Genomic DNA, 22,029 nt, shown 5'->3' on the forward strand with positions numbered 1-22,029 from the left:
AGAAGGCTATCTAAACCTACGTCTGCAGCTTTCCTTAGTACAGTTACTGTATGGTTAATTGCTTTTCCTGAAATACTTCTGAGTCTTGGGAGGTCAAAAAGCGGACAAGAAGTTGGTGAAGTGGCTCGTAAAAGGGGAAGAGGTACTCTGAATTTTACGTTCCTCCCAAAAGTCTTGTCCCATATAGAGTAAAAATAAAAAAGCAGTGGGAGTTTTGGGAAGAAAACCTGTGTAGCAATTCTTCTGCCTTTTCCCCTTCTGCTTCTGTTTCCTTTCACTTTACTGTCCTGTAGTATAAAGGGTTTTGCTGTTGCCTGTGATGCAGAAGAGGTCTGCATCATCTTGACCGAAGGCAAGCTGATGCATGAACATGTGAGCCAGAGACCCTTTATATCATTTATATGTACTTGCAAGGCAGAGACCCTTTTATTTTATAAACAATTCACTTTTATAAAAGACCCTTCCATGGAACAAACTGTTAGGACATATTATTACAACGGTGCTTGCTCACAAGCTTGGTATTTTTCAAAGCAGATTTCAAAATCAGCATACTGCATAAAGCTTCTTGTTTTTTTGTTTGTTTAGGGATTTTTAGATTGTTTATTTTCTGATGTTATGTTACCCCAAATGAGTATGAGGCAACTTGCACTGGAAAAATTTTGCCTCTAGTTTTTGTGATTTTCATGCTACAACAGTTTCAACTAAATGATCGTGTTAGGCTTGAGTGTATATATTAATGTTGACTCCTTTTCATGCTCCTGCAAATGCACTCTTAGTAATTCCCTTTTTCCCCCCGTTCTCTGCCTCTGTCAGTCTCTTCTTTATTTTTGGACGAGACCAAAACATGGGGATGGGACCCACTCTTTGTACTTGCTCAACTTCAGCAGTGCTTGCTTTTATTTTCCCCTACTGCCCCTTATGTTCCCTCTGGAGCAACCCCACCACAGAACTTTCTGGCAGAGGTGAGACATGACAGGACCCCCTGTCAGCCACAGCGATGGCTTGGATTGATTTAGGTGTGGAGTTCCTGAGCCCTTGCAAAGCCTTTGTAGTGGAGCCAACCCATACTCTTCTTTTTTTTTCTCTTTGATTTTTAGTTCTGGCTCCTCTTTGTCATCTTTAGTTAATATTTTAGCTATGGGTAGTTTAGACAAGGGAGGTGATTATTTCTTTGTACAGTCAAAGGAGGAATGGGTTTCTTTTTGATGGTTTGTAAGCAAAATGGAAATTGTAAGCAGAAGTAAACAGTGAGAAGAGGAATTGGTATTTCTGGTCTGTTATTCAGGAAGAGAAAAAGGAATTAATTTTGCACAGGCTAAGAAGTAAACCAAAATTTTGCAGCTACTTCTGTACTTTCATATGTTTTTCCATGGTTTCTGAAAAAAAAAAAAAGGTATTTCACAAATTAGATGTTCTTTAAGTGTTCTCTAGGAATTTTGGTAGCACTTGCTGTTCATTGACTTTTTTCCGGCTTTAGTGAAATGAAAGGAAATCTTTCTCCTAGGTCTGTCATCAGGAAAAAACGTGCACAGCGCTTCGTAAGTTTCTTCTGCTTTTTCTTTCTTGTGGCAGATCAAGTCTTTTGAAAGTTAAACCATATTTTTGTCTCTACATCATTTGATGCTCTCTTACTGGCTTTAATCCAGCTGTTTTTAAGACTACACACCGAAGTTGGTGTTTTGATTTCTGTCAGCACAGGCAATTTACTACCTTTTATACTAGGATGAATTTTTATGTCCTTTTCTTTTAATTACAGGACAGCATTTAGCAATTTCAGCTATTTTATGTATTATTGGTCTCCAAATTCAGATCTCCATTTTAAATAGATGGGTGTAACATCTAGTCACATATTTAGCTGAGAAGAAAACTGCTGGTGAAGTATATTTCCCTGTACAGTTTTAAGACATATTTTACCCAATTTCTGCTTGGCTTTGAAAACATCATCAACAGTGAGTGTGGATGCAAGGTCGCTCTCGGAGGGTTTTTGATGCTGTTCCATGTGAGCTTCTTACACCTTTAGGCCAGAAAGCGGTTACAATGCTGTTTTGTTGTATTATACTCAAATTAATTAGCCATGGTTTGTGGTCCAAGTAGGAAGGCAATTAGGATGAGGACTTTGTAGGTCTCCATGGTTTCCATTAATCACTTAGGTGATGGACTGGAGAATGCCATTTTTAAAATGGCATGTGATGCTAAGGGCTGGCAAACGTTTTGGAGGCTGAGAGTAGTTCCTTTTGTGTTGGGTTAATGTTGAAGGAACAAAAATACAACAGGTTGGAAAGATTACATGTGCTAAGGGAAAACACAGTATTGCAGAGAACTTCCTGGATACCCTAGTGACATAAGCACACATGGTAAAGCCATTATTCGCTAAGAGCTTGTGTCTCTGCAGGATGCACAGGGGAACCGAATATAAAGTTACTCCTGAATTGCTATTTGTAAGCACCATAAACCAAATCTGAGTTACTTTAATATGCAAGTCATGGCATTCAGATAACTTTTACATGGATAGCTTGATTTTACTTGCTTGAGGGAATGGGTAGCAAGAAAGACCACCAACTCTAGGTGACCTCCAGACTGGAAAGTCTTTTTTGGAGGCAGCAATTGCTCCAGTTCTTCAAAATGAGTTTGCCTGTATTGATATCAAGTGCTGATTTACAGTGGGATACTGCTCCAAGCTCTCTTGGATACAGTGGCATGTATGCAAAGTCCAGGAAGTGACCTTCCATTCTGCTTGTAGCTGAGACTTCAGTAGCAGTGAGCATCAGGTCCAATGTAGAGTGTCATGCTTAAAGATAAGCTGGATTGATTCCAGTTTAAGCTTAAGAACAATGAACTTTTTGAAAAATATGACCCATAAGGAAGAGATGAGGTGATTGGGGTTTCTTTAGAAAAAGAGAAATCATTAAAGGATAGGAAACTATGATGATACTTTTTCATTATGTCAGGCATTAACATCAGAAGTGCCTGTGGCCAGCTACTCTCCATGTTCCAGGGGAAGATTAGTTTTTAGCAGGAAAGTTTCAGATTTTGGTGGGTGGCTTGTTTGTTTGGGGTAGTTTTCGTTTGGTTTGGTTTTTTCCTTGGCAAGAATACTTAATGAAAACAGCGGAAGAGGCTAGCTGGGGAAGTTGTTGCATCTTGGTTGTTGGAGGTTTTGAAGAACAGGTTAGACAAACACCACTTATGGCATAGGTGTATTTATCCAACTTCAGAGTGGGGCTGGAATGGTAACTTCTTAAGGTGCCCTCAGGTCTTTCCACTTTGATTCTGTGGTTATATACATATATATGAGGCAAAACCTGAAGTGGAAAGAGCTCTGTATGCTTTTGATCTTCTAATCTGCTTTGCCTTTTGCATTTTGAGCACCTATAAATCACAGCATAAAATTGGGGAAGAATCGTTATCGTTACGTTCTGTGTTTTAATTTTACGTCTTCAGATGTGAAATGACTTGTAGGCCACAGAAGTGAAAACTAGTGGTAATCCTCTTTTCCCCCCTCTCTCTCTGCAGGTCGCTTGGTTGGTGCCCTGGACGCCGTGTTAGACTCTAACGCACGCGTCGCTCCATTTCGAATTTTACTGCAAGTTCCAGGCTCACAGGTTTACTCTGCCATTGCATGTGGTGAGTTATTGAACGGATCGGAAGTTTACTGGGCCATAGCTATTGGTGAGTCAAAGACAGAAAACCCCAAACTGATTCTGAGCATGGTCAGTGTCTGCATGTCCAGGATGCTCGAGGTAACTCCAGCTAGTGGTGTGTGTGTGGAAAGCTATTGCCTATAGCTTGTTTAACAACCAAATTAACTTCTGGTTAAAAACCCAGATAGGACTTACAAAAAGGTGTTTCCTAGGAACATTAAATTTCTATAGAAAACTTGTGTAGCTAAGAATGTTTTGCTGTGTTAAGTTTTTATCTCTTGCAGAGCAGTAATAGTCCCTTACAGCAAAAAACTTAGTTTAGGCTTTCACTGCTAAAGTGTTCTGCTTGCTTACTGTGAAATGTCTTAGCACACTTGGATATAATGAAACATTAACTGGAACATTTGGACGATGGTAGTGACTTAGGAGGTTGTTGCAGTGAGGAGTGTCTAATTGCCTGGTCTGTTGTGCACTAATTCCTTTTGCAGTGTTTCTGCAACCTCTGACAGTTGAGCTCATTTTCAGGAAAGTGATGTCAACATGAGTGGCAGCAACCTTGCCATGGCACAGTAAAGGCCATCTGAATGCATTTGTTCCATCCATCCTGTTCTTGCTAGGCCAATCTGCAGGACTGTTCTTATCCCTTCTGTTCCTATCTATAAAATCCTCGCATTGAAATTTACAGCAGTTTTTCTTTGGGAATGGTTCAAAGCTGCGACCAGTGAGCTTTAGACTTGACATTAGGAAGCATTTCTTTACTGAGAAAGTGGTTAAATCTGGAACAGGCTTCCTTCTGAACCATAGTTGATGTCCCACTGAATCTCTCAGTGTTTAAGAGGCATTTAGGAAATGTTGGTAATAACAGGCTTTAACTAACTTTTGGTCAACCCTGAAGTGGTCAGGCAGTTGGACTAGATGATTCCCAGAATTTCAAGGACAACAAGAAGAGCTTCTTCAAATAAATCAATAACAAAATGAAAACAAAGTATAATGTGGGCCCGTTACTAAATGGAGGGGAGACCCTAGTAAGATACTAGTAATAGTAATAGAGGATGCAGAGGAGGCAGAGGTACTGAACATCTTCTTTGTATCAGTCTTTGCTGACCAGTCCAGCTCTTGGGAATCTCTGACCCAGATGACCAGGGTAGAGGAATGTTGGATGGAAGACTTCCCTCAGTCAAGGAGGATTGGGTTAGAGAACACCTTGGCAAACCTGACATTCACAGATCCATGGGTCCTGACAGGATGCATCCATGAGTGCTGAGAGAGCTGGTGAACATCATAGCGAGGCCACTCATGATCAACTTTGGAAGGTTGTGGTGATCAGGAGAGGTCCCTGAGGATTGGAAGAGACCCCGGTCTTCAAAAAGAGCAAGAAGGAGGACCCAGGGAACTACCAGCCAGTCAACCTCAGGTCAATCCCTGGAAAGGTGATGGAGCACCTTATTCTGGAGGCCATCGCTGTCCACATGGAAGACAAGAAGGTGATCAGAAGTAGTCATCATGGATTCACTAGAGGAAAATAATGTGTCACAGACCTAATTGCCTTCTACGATGAAAATCCTTCCTGGATGGATGAGGGGAGAGCAGTGGATATTGTCTACCTGTACTTCAGCAAGGCTTTTGACCTTGTCTCTCACAACATCCTCATAGGCAAACTCTGGAGGTGTGGGCAGGATGAGTGGACAGTGAGATGGGTTGAGAACTGGTTTAATGGCAGGTCCTAAAAGGTTGTAATCAGTGGCACAGGGTCTAGTTAGAGGCCTGTCACTAGTGGTGTCCCCCAGGGTTCAATACTGGGCCCAGTGTTTACCTTATTCATCAACAATATGGTTGTGGAGGGGCAGATACCTCCTCAACAAGTTCACTGATGACACAAAGCTGAGAGGAGTGGCTGATACCCAGAGGGCTCTGCAGTCCTTCAGAAGGACCTCGACAGGTTGGAGAGATGAGCAGAGAAGAACGGTCTGAAATACAACAAAAACAAGTGCAGGGTCTGCACCTGGGGAGGAATAACTCCAGGCTTGGGGGCTGACCTGCTGGAAATCAGCTCTTTGGAGAAGGACCTGGAGATCCTCGTGGACAACTAGCTGTTTATGAGCAAGCATTGTGCCCTTGGGGCCAAGAAGGCCAATGGTATCCTGAGGTGCATCAGAAAGAGCATTTCCAGAGGGTTGAGGGAGGTGATCCTGTCCCTCTACTCAGCCCTGTGAGGCCACATCTGGAGTGCTGTGTCCAGCTCTGGGCTCCTCAGTTCAAGAGAGACATGGAGCTCCTGGAGTCAGTCCAGTGGAGAGCAATAAAGATGATAAGGGGACTGGAGCATCTCCTTTATGATGAAAGGCTGAGGAAACTGGGTGTGTTCAGCCTTGAGAAGAGATGACTGAGAGGGGACTTCATCAATGTCTCTCAGTATCTGAAGGGAGGGTGTCAAGAGGATGCAATCAGGCTCTTCTCAGTGGTGCCACACAACAGGACAAGAGGCAGCAGGCAGAAACTGATGCACAGGAAGTTTCACTGGAATATGAGGAAAAACTTCTTTACTTGGAGGTGACTGAGCACTGGAAGAGATTGCCCAGAGAGGCTGTGGAGTCTCCCTCACTGGAAATATTCAAGAACTGTCGAGCAGGGAGGTTGGACCAGATGACTCACTGTGATCTCTTCCAACCTGACCAATTCAGTGATTGTTGTAGATCCCTTCCAACTGAAAACTGTTCTGTTCTGTTCTGTTCTGTTCTGTTCTATTCTATTCTATTCTATTCTATTCTATTCTATTCTATTCTATTTTCTTAAACCGATCAAGCCATGAAATAGTTAGCTAATGTAAATGTTGACATGTTGATGGCATTTGACATAGTAGTCCTTTAAATGGAAAAGGCAGTCTATATATTCATCCTTTTCCTCTGTACAAGCTCGTTCAGCAATTTTTCCTTACTTCAGCAGTGAGCCTTCTGCATGTTCTCCATTAATATTGGGAATTTTTCCCAGATGTGTGTGAAGAAGCTTGTGTAAAGTCTATTTATGCTATTTTTGTTTTGGCTGCGTTTTCTTTGTTTTGCAATTTCTCTGTGCTTTCTATCCCTACCTCCCTCCTTTTTATATTTAAATAATGCCATCTCATGGAGAAATTTAAGAGCTTCATGCTGTTACAGTCCTCTGATGAAGGCAGGTAGCTTTCATTGGAAAAGTAAGCTCAGTGTTGCTGTCATGGGGCTTCTTGATTATTTGAACATATGCAGTACTCCTTTCTGGGGCTTATCTTGCCCTATTGGCACTTTTACTGTACACAGAATTTGGTTTATTTTTTTTCACATTAAAGAAACTACAAATCAAAAACTAGCTTGGTTGGAATGACTTTGCTGAGATAAACTTATTCGATTAATGTTTTTTAAAATTCTCTTTGGCTCTTATGAATGGATGCTCATCCTTGAGAAAATGAGATTTACAGTTACAGAGGGAAAGCAGAGAGGTCTGTTTTGTATGCTGTGTGGGTAGGACATGCATGGTTGCTAGAGTTGCACAGAAATGAAGAACCTTGGAAGCAGAATTTGTTTCTGAATAATATTGCTGCTGTGAAACCCTGATATGAGTGTCCAAGGGAGAGCTTGTGCTGGCAATAGGAGTCAGAGGAATATCACCCAATCCCTTTCTTGGGAAGCTGGAGGAGGACCTTCCACACACAGGAGAGGCTGTCACTGCTCACCTGGCTCTTCCCTGTCTGAGCGAGGTGCTTCATGCAAACATGATGTTAAGAATCTGTTACAGGCTTTGGAGGGAGCAGTGAGTCAAATTAAGGTTCCTGGTGCTCTACAGAATGGGCAAGAAGCAGCTCCAGCAACTCTTTCCAGTCTCCCACTGTAACTTCATTACAGATAGCCATCATGTCAGTAGGCAGTTAAATAAAATGACATTTTTTAATCATGTGTTGGCAGTCCTCTATTGCAGGAGCTGTGGGCTTAAATGATAATATATACATAATGGTCAGATCTGTGTTACAGACTTTTGCAAATCTCGGAGGGCTGCTGGGAAGTCTAATCCAAGCATGACTGTTCTGGCAGAGATGTTTCAATCCATATGGTTAGTCATGTTATACCAGAACAGGAGAAAAAAATCCTGACCTCGGCCCTAATGTACAACCAGTTACAATATTCCTTTCAGAAGGCTCATGGGCAAAACAGAAACTCAAGTCTCAGTCAAGTGAAGTAGGTTTTAGGAGAGGGAAAGCAAAGGGATTGGTGAGAAGTGGGTTTAAAGAAGAGATTGTGAGGAATGAGGCAGTGGTTAGACAAAACACTTGGCACAGGCAGATGAAGAAGGTGGGTAAAAGGTGGAATAAAATACTGAGGAGCAGCACAGGAAGAGGAATAAGGAAGAGAAATAAGGAAGATATTGACAATACTTATGTCTAATCACAGGACAACATTAAAGCATGAAATGGAAATCAGAAATGAAGAAAGGACCCAAGAAGCTGAGGAGCTGGCCTGACCAAATGAAAGGGGCAAAAAGATCTTTGTGTATTTGAGCGGAATCCCTGGAGGCAGGAAGGAAAGATTGCAGTAGCCCCCACAGGATATAACCACTGCCAGCACCCAGGTTCAGAGCAGTCCCAGCAGTGTGGATGCTGCTCTGAAAGGCATCTTGCTCACAGCTTATTTCACCAGAGGCAGCCTGACAGCTCTCCCATAGAGTTGGTATCTTTTAGATTGCTCAGAAATAAAAATTTGACTCAGTATTTGCTTTTTGCAGCCATTTCAGTAAAAAATTACTGTTATAGATATAATTTGTTTTCTTTACCTAAAGGACATTTAAGTGTCTTTTCTTTCATGATTGTTTTTATTTTAATTTGACCTTGGTTAATGATATTTATGAAGTTCCATTACAAGACCTTCCTGTCAGGGACGTTAAAACTTGGAAAGTTTCCCTGCCAGTTGGCATTCTGCATGGAAAACAGAGCAGAGGAAAGTGGAAAATCCTTACTTAGATTTGTCTTTTTTATTGTTGTTGTTGTGAGGCAATGTGATGTATCTCTGATTTATACACAAAACAAATCTTGAGAAAATGGGTCTTCTATTTGAAATTAATATTATTATTATATTCATCTGTAATTTGTGTGTCTCTTACATCCAACAACTTCTCTTCTTTCTTCCACTAACAAGGCACTAGGAGAGGAAACTATTACTGCCTTTACTTTTTTACCTATAATGTTTAGTCACTGACCAGTAAGATCTGGAGGGGCCAGCTTTTCCCCTGATGGCCCTGTGTGGTGCCCATCTTGTTCTAACTTTTCTGTCATTGTGTCATGCACAGACAATTCTGTTTCAAGTGGAAAGAGCCAAAGCGAATAGTTAGTGAGTGAAATATTATTTCTGGAGTTAGTGTGAACACATTACATTTAAAAGAACAACAAAACTCTCACATAAATCTTTAGAGAAAGAAGCTGTAAAGATTTGAAAATCTGTATTTTTCAGAGATTTCTATTTGCTTTATTTCTTCCCCAAGTGGCAGAAATGTGCTCTTGTAGAACCTTTGTTAGGTGTTGCTGAACCAAACTCTTTTATTTAAAAGTACTTTATTGATTATAGAGAGCTTTTGAAATAAAATGTAGATTATATGTGTTCCTCTCAAAGGGTGTGCATGTCTGTGTGGGGTGTGTATATGCATGTGCATACTGAGGGAGGGAGACAGGAAGATCAGGAACTTTTGGGAACAGGGCATAAATCAAAGGTTTCCAGTGGCTGCTTAAGGAACATCGTGTCAGAATAAGCTGCAGTTTAGCAGCTCAGGATGAAGTTCTGCTGTTTTTTCTGCTCTGACTTTTAATGCAACATTTGCTGGCTGAGAGCATTCGAGAAGATAAAACTAAAAGTACTAAAACTAATTCTCTAAAACAAAGACGGTTTTGTTTTTTCTCTAACTATATTGCCATGAGTGAGGCCTTTTTGACCTGTTTGCTACTGAGGATTCTGAGGTTGAAAGTTCAGTTTCTCGTAATGAATTTATGAAATAGTGCATTTTATTATTTTTTTTCTTCCTTGCAATTTTATTTTGTAGGATTAGTTTCAATACACTATTTTTTTCTTTTCTAGGTGCCACTGCAGAGGAAATAAACCAGCACTGGGAATGGCTGGAACAAAACTTGCTCCATACTTTGTCTGTGTTTGACAATAAAGAAGATATTGTTAGTTTTGTCAAAGGGAAGGTGAAGGTAAGGAAACTGTCTCACTTTCACCATTACCTGCCCAATTACATATCGTCTATTAGAAGTAATGTCATGAAGTTGTTGCCATTCATAATTGGTTTTGACCATCTAAACATTATTAGTTTTCTGTGTGGCTCTTGCATCTGATGTGGCCAGTGTCTGTGAATCTGTACTCGTGTTTTCTTGGACACAGCTCAAAAACGAAGTATCTAATTTAATCTTTATCCCACTTGTCCCTTTCCAGCTTCACTGTTCTCTCCCCCGTGATATGCAGCCGAGCTATCTTCAGCATCTGTTTTCAGTTCCTCCATCTCTCCAAAACATTATGTTAAATACTTTCCCTTCCTGTATCTCAGCTTTTCCTCCTTGCTGTGTTTCTCCTCCTATCCCATGTGTTTTTCCTCACTTTAACCCATCAATTTCTCCTGCCTATTTACACACATCTGTCCCTCTTGATGTGGGGCTCAATGGTGACATCATGTGATAGCCACGGGGCCTGAATCTGCACACTTGTGTGGGTGCCACCTCAGTCCCTGCAGCACAGGGACAGGAGAAAAGGCCCTTGCACAACAGCACCTGCATCGTCAGGATCTGGCACAGAAACTGCCACTGGCTTTGCAGAATGCTGAGGTCGTGGCCAGGCACATGAAGCTGCTGGCTGGCCACAGGGTTGGAGAAATGAGCATTCATTTGGACGGCTGAAGAATTTTAAAAGTAAAGGAATTTTGTGACCGTAGAGCAGATTTAAAATAATAACGACATGTGGGTAAAACTTAGCCTGGTGTTCTGAGCTCTGCTTTTAGTGAAATATGTGCTCCAAGAGCAGCATGGTGAGGGCTGGTGGGGTTATGGATTCACTGGTGACTGCTGTGCCTCAGGTCCCGCTGCAAACCTTTCCTCGCTAAGAGTTTTAGTGGGGTGCTCTTCCCCCCATAGCCCCTTTTCTGGTTTGGAACTTCGTAGGAAGATAATGCTTTTGGTGAATTTCGACCCTGCTCTGTGATCTCAGTGGGCTCAGAATCTGGGGAAGAAGGGTACAGAGGCAAAACATCACTGTACAAATCCTAGTTTTTATCCTGTTTTCTTTAAAAAAAGGCATTTTGTCTTAGACACACTGAAAGGACCAAGTACAATTAATCTCTCTTCATACCACTGTGGCAGCCTGTTACCTAACATAGCACGTATTTAAAATTCTTGAGGTTTCATTAGTTAATATTAAGTCCAGGTTTTGGACCTTTGTACCTGCTGTAGTCTTTTGGTGTATTAGGACTGCTTGGTAGTTGCAACTCCTTTGTTGTAATACCACTATTAAAAGTCTGAAATCTTAATTATATTTATGTAGGTGTTCTTGAAACCGTATTTTTAATGGTTCCAAGCATCTCTCAAGTTAATGACACATATGACTGTTTTGCTTCTTCATATGTATATAGTACTGGTCAGTGTACACAACTGTTACTCTACTTCTGCTTTATGTATACCAAATAAGAGCAATCGTAAGCCATAGTAGAAGTATAAATATATGGTTCTGCTAGACTCATTGAAAAAAATGTTATATCTAAAAAAGGCCCCAGAAGTCTTGCTTTGGAAGCATTAAAAATGTATGAGAGATGCAAGCACCAGAAATTTCTCCATGTGTGAAAATTACAAATCAACTTGAATTTCTTTGTGAGAAAGGTTTGCATTATTAAAATTTGAATGGGTAGCTTGTAGCAACTTGCCTGATGGTGAATGCTCTAGCTTTATCCTAATGCATTGTCTTGCTATGGACTCAGGCACTGATTGCAGAGGAAACAAGCAGCAAGCTCGCTGAGCAGGAGGAAGACCCTGAGAAGTTCCGAGAAGCCCTGGTGAAATTTGAATCCAGATTTAATTTTCCTGAAGCAGAGAAGTTGATCACCTATTATTCCTGTTGCTGTTGGAAAGGAAAAGTTCCTCGGCAAGGCTGGCTTTATTTGAGCATCAATCATCTCTGTTTTTATTCCTTCTTCCTGGGCAAAGAATGTAAGTGTAAATGCGTAAGACACCTAATGTTGGGGAGAGATATAGCTACGTTTAAAAGCAAGAATAGCCAGAATTGTTATGAAAAGCCTACTTCACCTCTGAAGTTTAGTTTCTGAATTTTTTGTTGTTCAGCTGAAAGATCCTGTTTAAGTTTTTACTTCAGTCTTTATATTTTGAATCCAGTAATAAAAATGACACTGTAAGAGCACACATAGTTGCTATCTGATTCTTTCTTTTTTATTTTTAATGCCATGGCAAAGTAGCAACAGACCTCCTACAGGTTCTGAAATAGAGACTTTCAGTGCTGAAAAGGGTGAGTAAGGTTAGGTCCCTCCTGCATGTGGGGAAGCAGAATCATCATATTGCTGCAGGCCAGCAGCTGGTGGGGCCAGGGATGCCTGAGTCCAGCTGCCTGCCTGAAAATAGCCCAGGAAACATAAAAGGGCTGTACCCTGGAGAACCAGGTGAAAATTCAGAGCTTTTAAGGAAAAACAACAGCAATTTAGGGATTTGTGTTTCTGAAGTGCAGGAGGGTCACAATAAATGTGTCTTGGGGTTTTTAGACTTTCAGATGGTTCAGCAAGTTGTAAGAATTTGGTCATGGTGTTCTGCTACAGAGGAAGGGTTGTGTGATTATGAAAAGCCTGTCAGAATAGGTATTAGAAGGTAAAAATGAAAGTAATGGACATAAGATAGTAAAAATGAATGTAGCCATATAAACTCTATAGCATATGTCTGTTTAGTAAGATTGTGCACAAACTACTAACATTTTAAGTCCTGTTTATCCTGCTGGAACTTCAGCAAGGACAGCAATAGAAACCTATACTGCTATAAATATAGCAACAGCTTTCAGTTATAACAATTAGGAAAACTTTGCCATATTCCATCTGGATTTGATATTGTGATATAGCTGTAGATGAAGTGTGTTAATGTAAAGATAAGAAAGATAGTATATGATGATTTCCAGGACTTAAAACATACAGAGACATGCTTAGAGTTGGAAGTCCTTTCTTCCCTTATATTATTTCAGGCCAATTATTTTGTCATATCAGCAAAAGGTGGAAGAGTTAGATTTAAAATGTGGGTAAGTTTGTTATTCATTATAAAAACAAAAGTCAATTTTTGTTGGGAAGACTAGAATGGAGTCTCTTGATGCATACTAAATATCTGAATTCTTGTTTAATCTTGTTGTTTTCTGTTTAAAATAAGTATTATATATATATAAGTATATTTCTGTTTAAAATTAGTATTATATATATATATTTCTGTTTAAAATAAGTATTAAATAATATCCTTTGGCAGTCATTTCTTCCTGCTATGATGGTGAGTATTCTGTCATTAAATCTGAGATAGCCAGTCCGCCAAAGCACACAAAGCAAAAATGGTACTTATTAATGATAGATAATAGAGGAAGCAGGAGGGAGAGAGAAAAACCCTTTATATTGTTCCAAAAATTTTTTTATGCAATACCACAGATAATAAAGTGATACTGGAAGTACAACATCACGCTGTATTGTTTAAGAAGAGATTTCTTCTCATATCTTTAGTAATATTCATTATGAAAATACAGAAAAAAACTACAAACAATTACATGTTTGCACTTTTTATTTTGACCATGGAAAATACACTCTTCGTTCACTGTTGTAGTCTGTTGCATTGCCTTTGTGTTCCCATGCATTTGCATGGAAATGTGAAATAAAAACCTGAATTTTCTTTTGGCTAAACAAACTTCCCTAACTCAGTGGGAAGCATTATATATGCTGAAATGATTCCCACTTCCTTGATTCTGTTAAAGCAGATTACTTCTGTTTCTAGGCTAGTGTTTTGTCATGTTTTTGAAATCTTTGTGTTGCATGGTGTAATCCAGATTTATTATAGTTCTGGTTGTTACTATTTGAGAAGCTGACACTGATTACATGTAGAACAAGTGATTAATTTTCTTTTTTTCAGGTAGAAATCACAAATCTGGTCAAATCTGGTCTTGAAAATATTGCTAAGAAATCACAATTATTGCGTTCTTCAGGACAGCACAGGGAAAAAACAATATATGAGTTGCAATAAAAATGGTTCTCAATTGTGTTTTTACCTCTGTAAAAATCCCCCCAAAATGTAGACTGAAATCTCTTTACAAAGTGTTAAATCTTCTACTTCTGGCAAGTCTGTTCCCTTCTTGTTTTATTTGGTGTTGAAAGGACCTGGAATGCAATATCAGAGCCTGTTTTCAGCTTCTCATAAAATTAACTTATGGCTTATGTGACTATGAACTCTATGAAACATTTCTTCCAGGACAAGTACCCTTTTATCTAAGCCTCAAAGTATTTGCAGGATTTCAGAGGCTAAGATGGTCAGATATCTTGAAAGGGTGTGCCAAGGTTTCTTCACATTTTTTAATTAAACTTGTGTTTTTTCTAAAACTTTGAAGACTTAGTACCCTTTATCAGTAGTTTGGGCCCCTTACAGTCTGCTGTGCTGTGTCTACAACCAACACTGTAGAGCCTGTGTGATTCTGACCTGCCTGAACAACAGTGCTATTGCTGCAGCGTTATTTAATCTTTCTTCCCTTGGCTGTGCCGATACAGATGATTTTATGACCATTCACAACAGTCTGTGTCTGTTGACGCAGCTGTGCTTTATTTAAGTAAGAAAAAATGTAACCTGCAAATAATCTTGACAGCTGTGGTTCATGTAGTACAGAAAAGTTGCTGAAGGTAGCTCCTTAGGTAATTAATGATCACGGACAAGTGTCATATATATATATATGACAATGTTTGTTACTACTGCCTTTTTATTGCTTTATTGGCATCAGGAGACCAGCTGGGGATGTTCGGGGGTGTAGTCTTGGTGTTATTGGCACTGAGAATCCTGGGAAGCTTCCAACAGTTGTTAAAAACAAATTTAATCTATTTTAAAGTCCTTTTCAGCCTAATTTCTACCCAGAGATTTGTATGAGAGGCAAGTAACTAAGCCTTTTCCTATTATTTTTGTACTCTTGAACTGTTTCTTCTGGTAGTAAGGAAGCAGGCTGCAGAAATGACTTGTGAACGAGTTAGGAGCACAGTGTATGGCAGGTGTTCTGCAAAGGCACAACTCCCCAGTCCAGCATTTCTTATGAAAATAGTTAAAATTTTGAGGGAGAGATCTGAAAAAGACTTTTAGAGTGGGGGAGATTGAATGTAGAGTCATAACAGGCATTTCAGCATGTGCTTGGTCTTGCCAAAATGCCTCTCTCTCTCTCCTCTTTGGTCGTATGCATTTCATTCTGAATTTGCTTATTTCCCAAATCTGAAAAATGTAAGCAGAGTTTCCAACCCACTTTTGCTTTTCTCTCTGATTGCAGTGAAACTTATCATTCCTTGGGTTGAGGTCCAGAAACTGGAAAGAACCTCTAATGTCTTCATGACGGACACAGTCCGTGTCACTACTGCAAATAAGGAGCGTGACTTCTCCACGTTCCTCAACATCGCTGAGGCTTTCAGGATCATGGAGCAACTGGCAGATGTGACGCTCCGAAGGCTACTGGATAATGAGATCTTTGAACTGGATCCAGGCCTACAGGATCCTACTCAGATAACCAAGAGGTAAAAAGCTAAGCTGTTATATGAGCAGAGGTTTGATAGTGGGCTTCACGGTTTAGTGTGTTAGCTGGGTTAACTGGATGCAAAAGAGATTTTATAATGTATTATGGTGTATCCAATAGGTGCATTTCAACTTGTGTGCAAGACACCTTTTTATATTCTTCCCCTAAACAGCACATAGTTTTTTGTTTGTTTTAAAAGTACCATTCCCTCTAGAATGCGAGGTTGCAGCAAGGGGTATTTTCCGTCTTCCCTGAAAAACAACATTATTATGCTTACAATTTGGGCAGTGTGTAGGCTTTCCTAGTCTCATCAGTTCTCTAGAATTAATGCTTTTGATCATATCTGAAATATGGAATTCTCACTAGTTGGTTGCCATAGCCAATTTAGCGAGCAGTTATAGGACTTGAAAAACCCACAGGCAATTGCAACAGATTAATGTGCTGTTGTCAGCTCTACTCCATGCATCCCTGAAATGCATCTCTGCATTCCTCTCCCACTACAGAATGCATTGGGCTCTCTGGAAAAGATTGATAGCTATTTTTCTACCAGTAGTGCAATGCACAACTCTGTGTTTTATTTGTTGCTGTGAGAAAGGGGAAGGGAAACTGCCCAGAGGAGTTTTTGGTGGGCAGGATGGAATAGCGCAAACTGGAATTTGCCTGAGGCATCAAGGTTAAGGTGCTGATTTAAAATACTTCTTTTCTGAATGGGATGTGAGCGCTTATCTCCTCTTGAGTCATGCTCTTTCCTGCTCTTCCTTCCTCTCCCTCAGGTATGAAGGGAATCACCCAAGTATTGCTTACCAGCTAAAACATAAGGAACGCGTGGTATCATTTCCCAAAAAAGAGTCACATGTCCAGTAGCACTTTTTATTGTTTCTGAGGGGCAGTTTTATGGTGGTGCTGGGTATACATCTCAGCTGAACACTTCTACCAAATTTCCTAATGAAGTTTGAAAAAATGGACTTTCTCTACAATTTCATATGTACACTCAGTAAGGAAAATCACTGACACCAAGATTTCATCCATGATGTCATGAAGGAATTAACTTGAGGTTAATTCACAGTGGTGAGCAGCCATGAACATCTTTGCAGCCTTTATTTTTAATAGCCACGGTTCCTTGGAATACAAGGGCTGCCGTTGTTTTTACACTATACGTGTAACTGGATCTTGTTAACATTGTAGGCTTTTGGCCTAAGAAGTGTAGGGTATGTACTTTAGCTGATGTAGGATATGACTGTAATAAGTTGTATTTCAGCCCCTTTCCATGCTTTACCGTTCCACCCTTCTACTGCTTTTGGACTGAAAAGTCAGATGCATGAAGCAAAGAAAGGAAATACAGAGGAGATGTAACAAAAACCTGGGGTGAGGTATTTTCAGCATCTACTGATTTTTAAGTCGTTGTTGTCACTTCCCAAAAGAGTCTTTGAATCAAGGGTACTAACTGAGTGGAGGACTACAGACAAAGTAAAATTACAGTTGCAAAGAAAAGTATAAGCTTAGTAATATGCTATAATAAGGGGCTCTCAGGAAATCAACTTGTAAGTACCTTGTGGCATTTTTTAAAAGTAGTGTGTTGCAATCAAGTGACAGAAACCATCCCACAAATTTATTCAAGCAGGTTTTCTCCTCTCATTCCTTTCAACCCAAGAAGAAAAAAAAAAGTTGAGGGACAAAGGAGAAGGAAGGACAAAAATACATTTAATGGAGAGTTCCTGGGCAAGATTGTTCTCTAACCTCTTCTGTGACTTGGAATGGCAGAAAGGGAAACATGGAAGATTCTGAAATCCCATTTCCTCTGCATGAATTAGGTAGTGGTTGGATAAGTTGCTGCTTCTGGTGCCCTTTGTCACACTTTTGCAACTGCTTTAATATAGGGTGATTAAGCAAGACCTAGCTTTTGAATAGTGGATAAACTGGTTTTTGTGCTGACATGTTTTGGGGGGTTTTACTTTTTTTGGTGTGTGAAGTTTTTGTTGCTGCTTTTTTTCTTGAAATCATTGTAGTACTACAAGAACGACTCCTCTCAACACTTTCCCCTTAATAACTGTCATTGTTAATTCTTGTGCATGATTTGGAAGCAAATAATAGTCTATGAAAATGAAAGCAATAATCCACGTCATTGGAACTATTCCAACTCTGTCAAATCAATGAAGTTGCTTGGCTTTCTTTTGTGAGAGGCTTGTCTCAATATCTTTATTTTAAAAAAATCCATTTTTAATGTCATTAGGGTCTGTATATTCTACATTCTGAAACCCAGAAACCTTTGTTGCCGTTCCTGAGGCTCTTGGGGTCATCTTGCTGAGCAGAGGAGAGATGGGACTCAGAGAGGCTGTGGGATTAGGCCCACAGTCTGTGACACAAATTATATTATGGCCAGAGTCAAACAAGTTAATATGCAATTTTCCTTGCTGTTTTATGAAATAAGACTCAGAACAATGGATTATGAAGGGATTAATGGCAATTAAGATAATTGCCATAAAAAGCAAAGTAAAGGTCAGGTGTCTGACAACTACAAATGCCGTGTCTTGCAGCCACAGTTATGTGCCATACAATTTTACTGGAACATATGGTAACTATTTTTTCTTTTTTAATAGGAAAGTTACCAAAATCTCTGGTATAGATTTCTTGTACTTCTAATTTCCATCTCTTTCAGCATGCAAGAATATCCGTTGCATTCCTCAAATGTAGTGAGGAAATTCTGCAGAGCAGAGCCTGCAATTTAAAAGCTTTAGTGCTTGTGTCAGTAAGGTTTCAAAAGTATGATATATTTCTCCAGGCTCTAACCACTTCAGTTTCTTTTCTTCTGTCTAACTCTGAATTACCAGTGAGAAAGGCAGAGAAGGTTGTTAACGCTGATCTAAGCTGAACAGAAACTGGTTGAAGTACCCTGAGTTGTAAATGTCACTTCAGTCTGCATTAATTCCTTCAGAGAAGGAGTCTGAGAATGCTCTAAATCTTGAGCAACAAGGAGAATGTGACTAGAAAGAACATATTTTTGTTGCATCTCCTGGCAAAAGGTGGGGTTTGGGTTATTTCTGTGTGTCAGTCATAATAGAGAATAGCCTAATGTGTTTTTTAAGGATTTGCAGTAATGAGAGTATTAGGATCCATGCTGGTACTCTACTGTTCTGTCATTTAAAAGTCTGAGGTGTAACTTGAATCTTTAGCGTTGGTTTTGAGTCTGTCACTTCTTATTCTACCCAGTACTGTTGAAGAGAACAGATGTGCTCTCTTTCTTTGGAGCAATCGTTTGTGCATTTGGAGGTTGATGTGTATCTCCTTTCTCTTTTTTTCTTTAAATTGCACTACCCTATCAGTCCAGATTTTAGCCATTGTGGTCACTCTTCTCTGGACATTCGTCACTTATGCCATGAGGTGGCAGGTGTGGGATGGCAGGGTACAGGATTGCCCAAGAAACCCCACCAGTGCTGACCAGGGCAGGAGCAGTGTGACTCTCTGCAACAGCTCTGGGTCTGCTGTGCTACACCCTGGTGGCTGTGCACTTCTGCAGCCCAGCCCAGTGCTCCTCTTCGTCCTGTGAGTGCGAGGCTGTTCAGTCTTGTTCATCTTGTGATCCCATGTAACCCCAAGGTCTGTTCTTTTTGCTGAATGGCTCCCTGTAGAGTTGATCTCCATCCTGCATTTGTGCAGCTTATGATGTACAGCTGAAAATAATTGTAATACTTTTTTCCACAACATCCCTTAAATTTATGAATATCAATCTGAATATGATCCTGTTCTTTCATTCATTAGCCTCCACCAGCCTCACATCGTGTGCAAGTTTAGTAACAACAAGCTCTTGATCCATCATGCAGATTGCTGATGAAGACGTTGAACAGAAGCTAGTCCATAGGACAGATTCCCAAGGAATTCCTCTTAATACAGTCTTCCAATCTACCAGAAAGCCTTGGAGGGTTGCTTTTTGGGGTACTCTTTTTTTCAACTGGCTTGGTACAACAGTTTTTCACTTCTAGTTTTATTAATTCCATGAGAGGATATATCAAGACTTTTACAAATTCTGGCTAAAACATTCATTGCTTCTCCTCCATCTACAAGTGTAGTGTTCCTGCTGTGTAAGGGAATGATATTTAGTTTACATGTGTCCTGACAAGTCCATGTTGGCTCTTCTCAGATAACTTCTCCTGGCTTGCTTATAAGAAGCAGTTCTTCCAATAAACAAGACGTATATCATTGGATGTGTTATTTCCAAAATATCTAACTTTCTGGAGTCTGAACAGTATGAAGAATCTAGTAATTGGTCTCTAAAAGCAGGAGGTCAACCCGTTTAGATTTTAGATAGGCAGCAAGTGACTCAGCAGAGCTGAAATCTTGCCAAGTTGGCTTCTGCTGAATTTAAAGCACAGAAGAAAAACATTTGACAGTGAGGACAGCATTTTAAGTGTCCTGATACTTTTAGGCATTTTGTTAGTCTTGTGTGTTATTTCCTTTAATTTAAAACTCTTGGAAGGTAACGTAGGGGTCATGCACAAGGAGTTATCACAGTTCAGGCTTGCCGTTCACTTTGAAGTGCTGGAGTTGGAGGCAGTCCAGGATCACATAACGTGCAAGCTGGGAGCTGCACTTGGAAAGATCTGCTGAGTTTTCTGAAAAGTAGGGAACAAGGCAGTTGCTTCTTCTCACCTTTTATTCTCCTGATGCTTGTGTAAATACTTGGTAAACATTATTTTTAGAAAACGATAGCTTTCCTTTTTTTGCATTTGCTTAAAAACCAAATCAACATGGAAATTGTTAAGTGAGAGTAGAAATTTTCAAACAGATGGGGTGCAAGTAGAAAGTTGCATTTCCGTTTGGTGTGGGAGGTGTTGTGAAACTCAAAATGGAAGCTGTGGGACCTGGTAATGTGGGCCAGCCACTGCATCATATTTAAACAATTGCCTGTTGCATTTTAGGAGCTAATTTTGTTTGTGGGTTTTTGGGATTTTTTTAACCAACTCTAATTTTGTTTGGCTGTGTTTACGAAGGGAAGCCTTTAAGCCCTAGAATTTGCCTGCCTAACAGGAAATATATCGCAGCGTGCAACTTTCCAATAAAACGTCTTGCTTGAGCCCACAGTGGTAGGTGCTGACAGCATGTCATTCCTGTGCTACCATTTTTCAATCCAGGATCCCTCCTTTGGAGGACAGGCTGGCCCCTGTTTTAGCACTTGTTTCTGGATGCTGACCCTCTGTAGGCCTGTGTCTGAGTTGTGGGGGGACAGGCAGTTCCAGGGATATTGAGGTTGGCAGCCTTACCCTGGTACAGGGTGAGTAGGGGGTGGATGCAGTCCTGGTGAATTTACTTTGATGTAGATGTGGGGAATGTCATTCTTCTTCAACTTAAAATCCTCTGGCTCGTTGTGTGAAAGGCCCTGCACGTGGAGCCTGCATCCCCAAGAGATGCAGCAAAGTCTTGAAAACTCAGAAGGTTCAGATTTTGGAGCATTAGAAACAGTCATCTCTTAAATAGCAGACAACCTGTGCCTCAGCAGAAGTCTCACTCTTCTGTATAATGCCTCTTTTCATATAGAAGTCTAGAAATCTTCACAGCCAAGGAGATGCAGGGAGGGTCTTACCTTCTCAGCACAATAGCAGGAGAGCACAGCTCTACCCAGACCTGACTGCAGATGCTATCAGCAGCATTCATCTGTGCGGTGCAGAAATGGAAAATATTTTAGTGGTGAGTTAACTAGGAGGCATATCCTGATCCAGCTTTGTCACAATAGCAGATCGCTGCGGGCACTTATCAGAGTTGCTCTTGCTGTGGAATTTTAACTCAGGAGCAACCTTTTTGTCTTCCTTCACAAAGAGAGTTTCTCTTTGTTCTCTGTGAAAAAACAGGAGACTGTTTGTCTGTTTTCTTTGGATAATATTATTAAGGAAGATAATGCTTGAGAAGGAAACAGCAGCTGAACACTGGTTGAGCTCATTCTGTCTTTTCTGTTGCTTGTAGATACAGATCCTCCCTTCTCAGGTCTCAGTTTGTTCTGGGTTGTCTTCCTCCCTGATTCACATGGCTTTGTTTTTTTCTGTGGATTAAACTAAAATGAAAAAAAAACCAAACAAACAATTGATTTACTTCCTGAAGCAGAGGCTTCATTTGTCTCAGCTCATTTTTTAACACCAGGGTTGGGGTAGGGGGAAGGTGTCTGCAGAAGAGGAGGGTGAAGGAAAAAGTGGAGAGGAGGTTTACAGCACTAAGGTACCACTCCCTGTTATGCTTCAGCCCATGTTTTAAATTCTTTCAATGGCACAAAGTCAAGCTTTTTTTTTTTTCCCTTTTCTTTTCCCTAAGGTGAATCATGTTTGGAAAAAATGTACTTGTAGTAAAGAAAATGATAAAATTTAAGCCCTAACGTTTCTGGAGCTGCTGGTGGTGAGCTAATAGCCATGGCCTGTTTATAATGCAATTGCATAGCTCTGTAAATTACTGCAGGCTTCTTCGTTAAAAAAGGAGAAGAAAAAAAATCTCCAAAACCAAATCTGTCTAACTATAGCTCAGTAATGAAACTTTCAGTTACGTAAACTTTTTTTCCCAAATAAATGTGGATGGGTGAGTGGAAGGAAGTCACATCCAAATGGAGTGTGGTTGGTGCTGTTATTCACAATAGA

At 40.2% G+C, this 22,029-nt stretch overlaps 1 protein-coding gene across 2 annotated transcripts in view; it reads left to right on the forward strand.

Moving 5' to 3' along the window:
* The window catches only part of TBC1D8 (TBC1 domain family member 8), a 47,876-nt gene that overhangs the window by 7,511 nt on the left and 18,336 nt on the right, over nucleotides 1–22,029 (forward strand). For both annotated transcript variants that reach the window (XM_018084140.1, XM_018084142.1), the window contains exons 2-5: nucleotides 3,514–3,669; nucleotides 9,728–9,846; nucleotides 11,613–11,841; nucleotides 15,179–15,419. In XM_018084140.1, the coding sequence (XP_017939629.1) occupies nucleotides 3,514–3,669; nucleotides 9,728–9,846; nucleotides 11,613–11,841; nucleotides 15,179–15,419 (745 nt within the window). The remainder of the gene's footprint in view (nucleotides 1–3,513; nucleotides 3,670–9,727; nucleotides 9,847–11,612; nucleotides 11,842–15,178; nucleotides 15,420–22,029) is intronic.

This window comes from Manacus vitellinus, unplaced genomic scaffold (genome assembly GCF_001715985.3).
Source record: "Manacus vitellinus isolate BGI_N305 unplaced genomic scaffold, ASM171598v3 scaffold_7_pilon, whole genome shotgun sequence".
In the NCBI taxonomy this organism is placed as follows: Eukaryota; Metazoa; Chordata; class Aves; order Passeriformes; family Pipridae; genus Manacus; species Manacus vitellinus.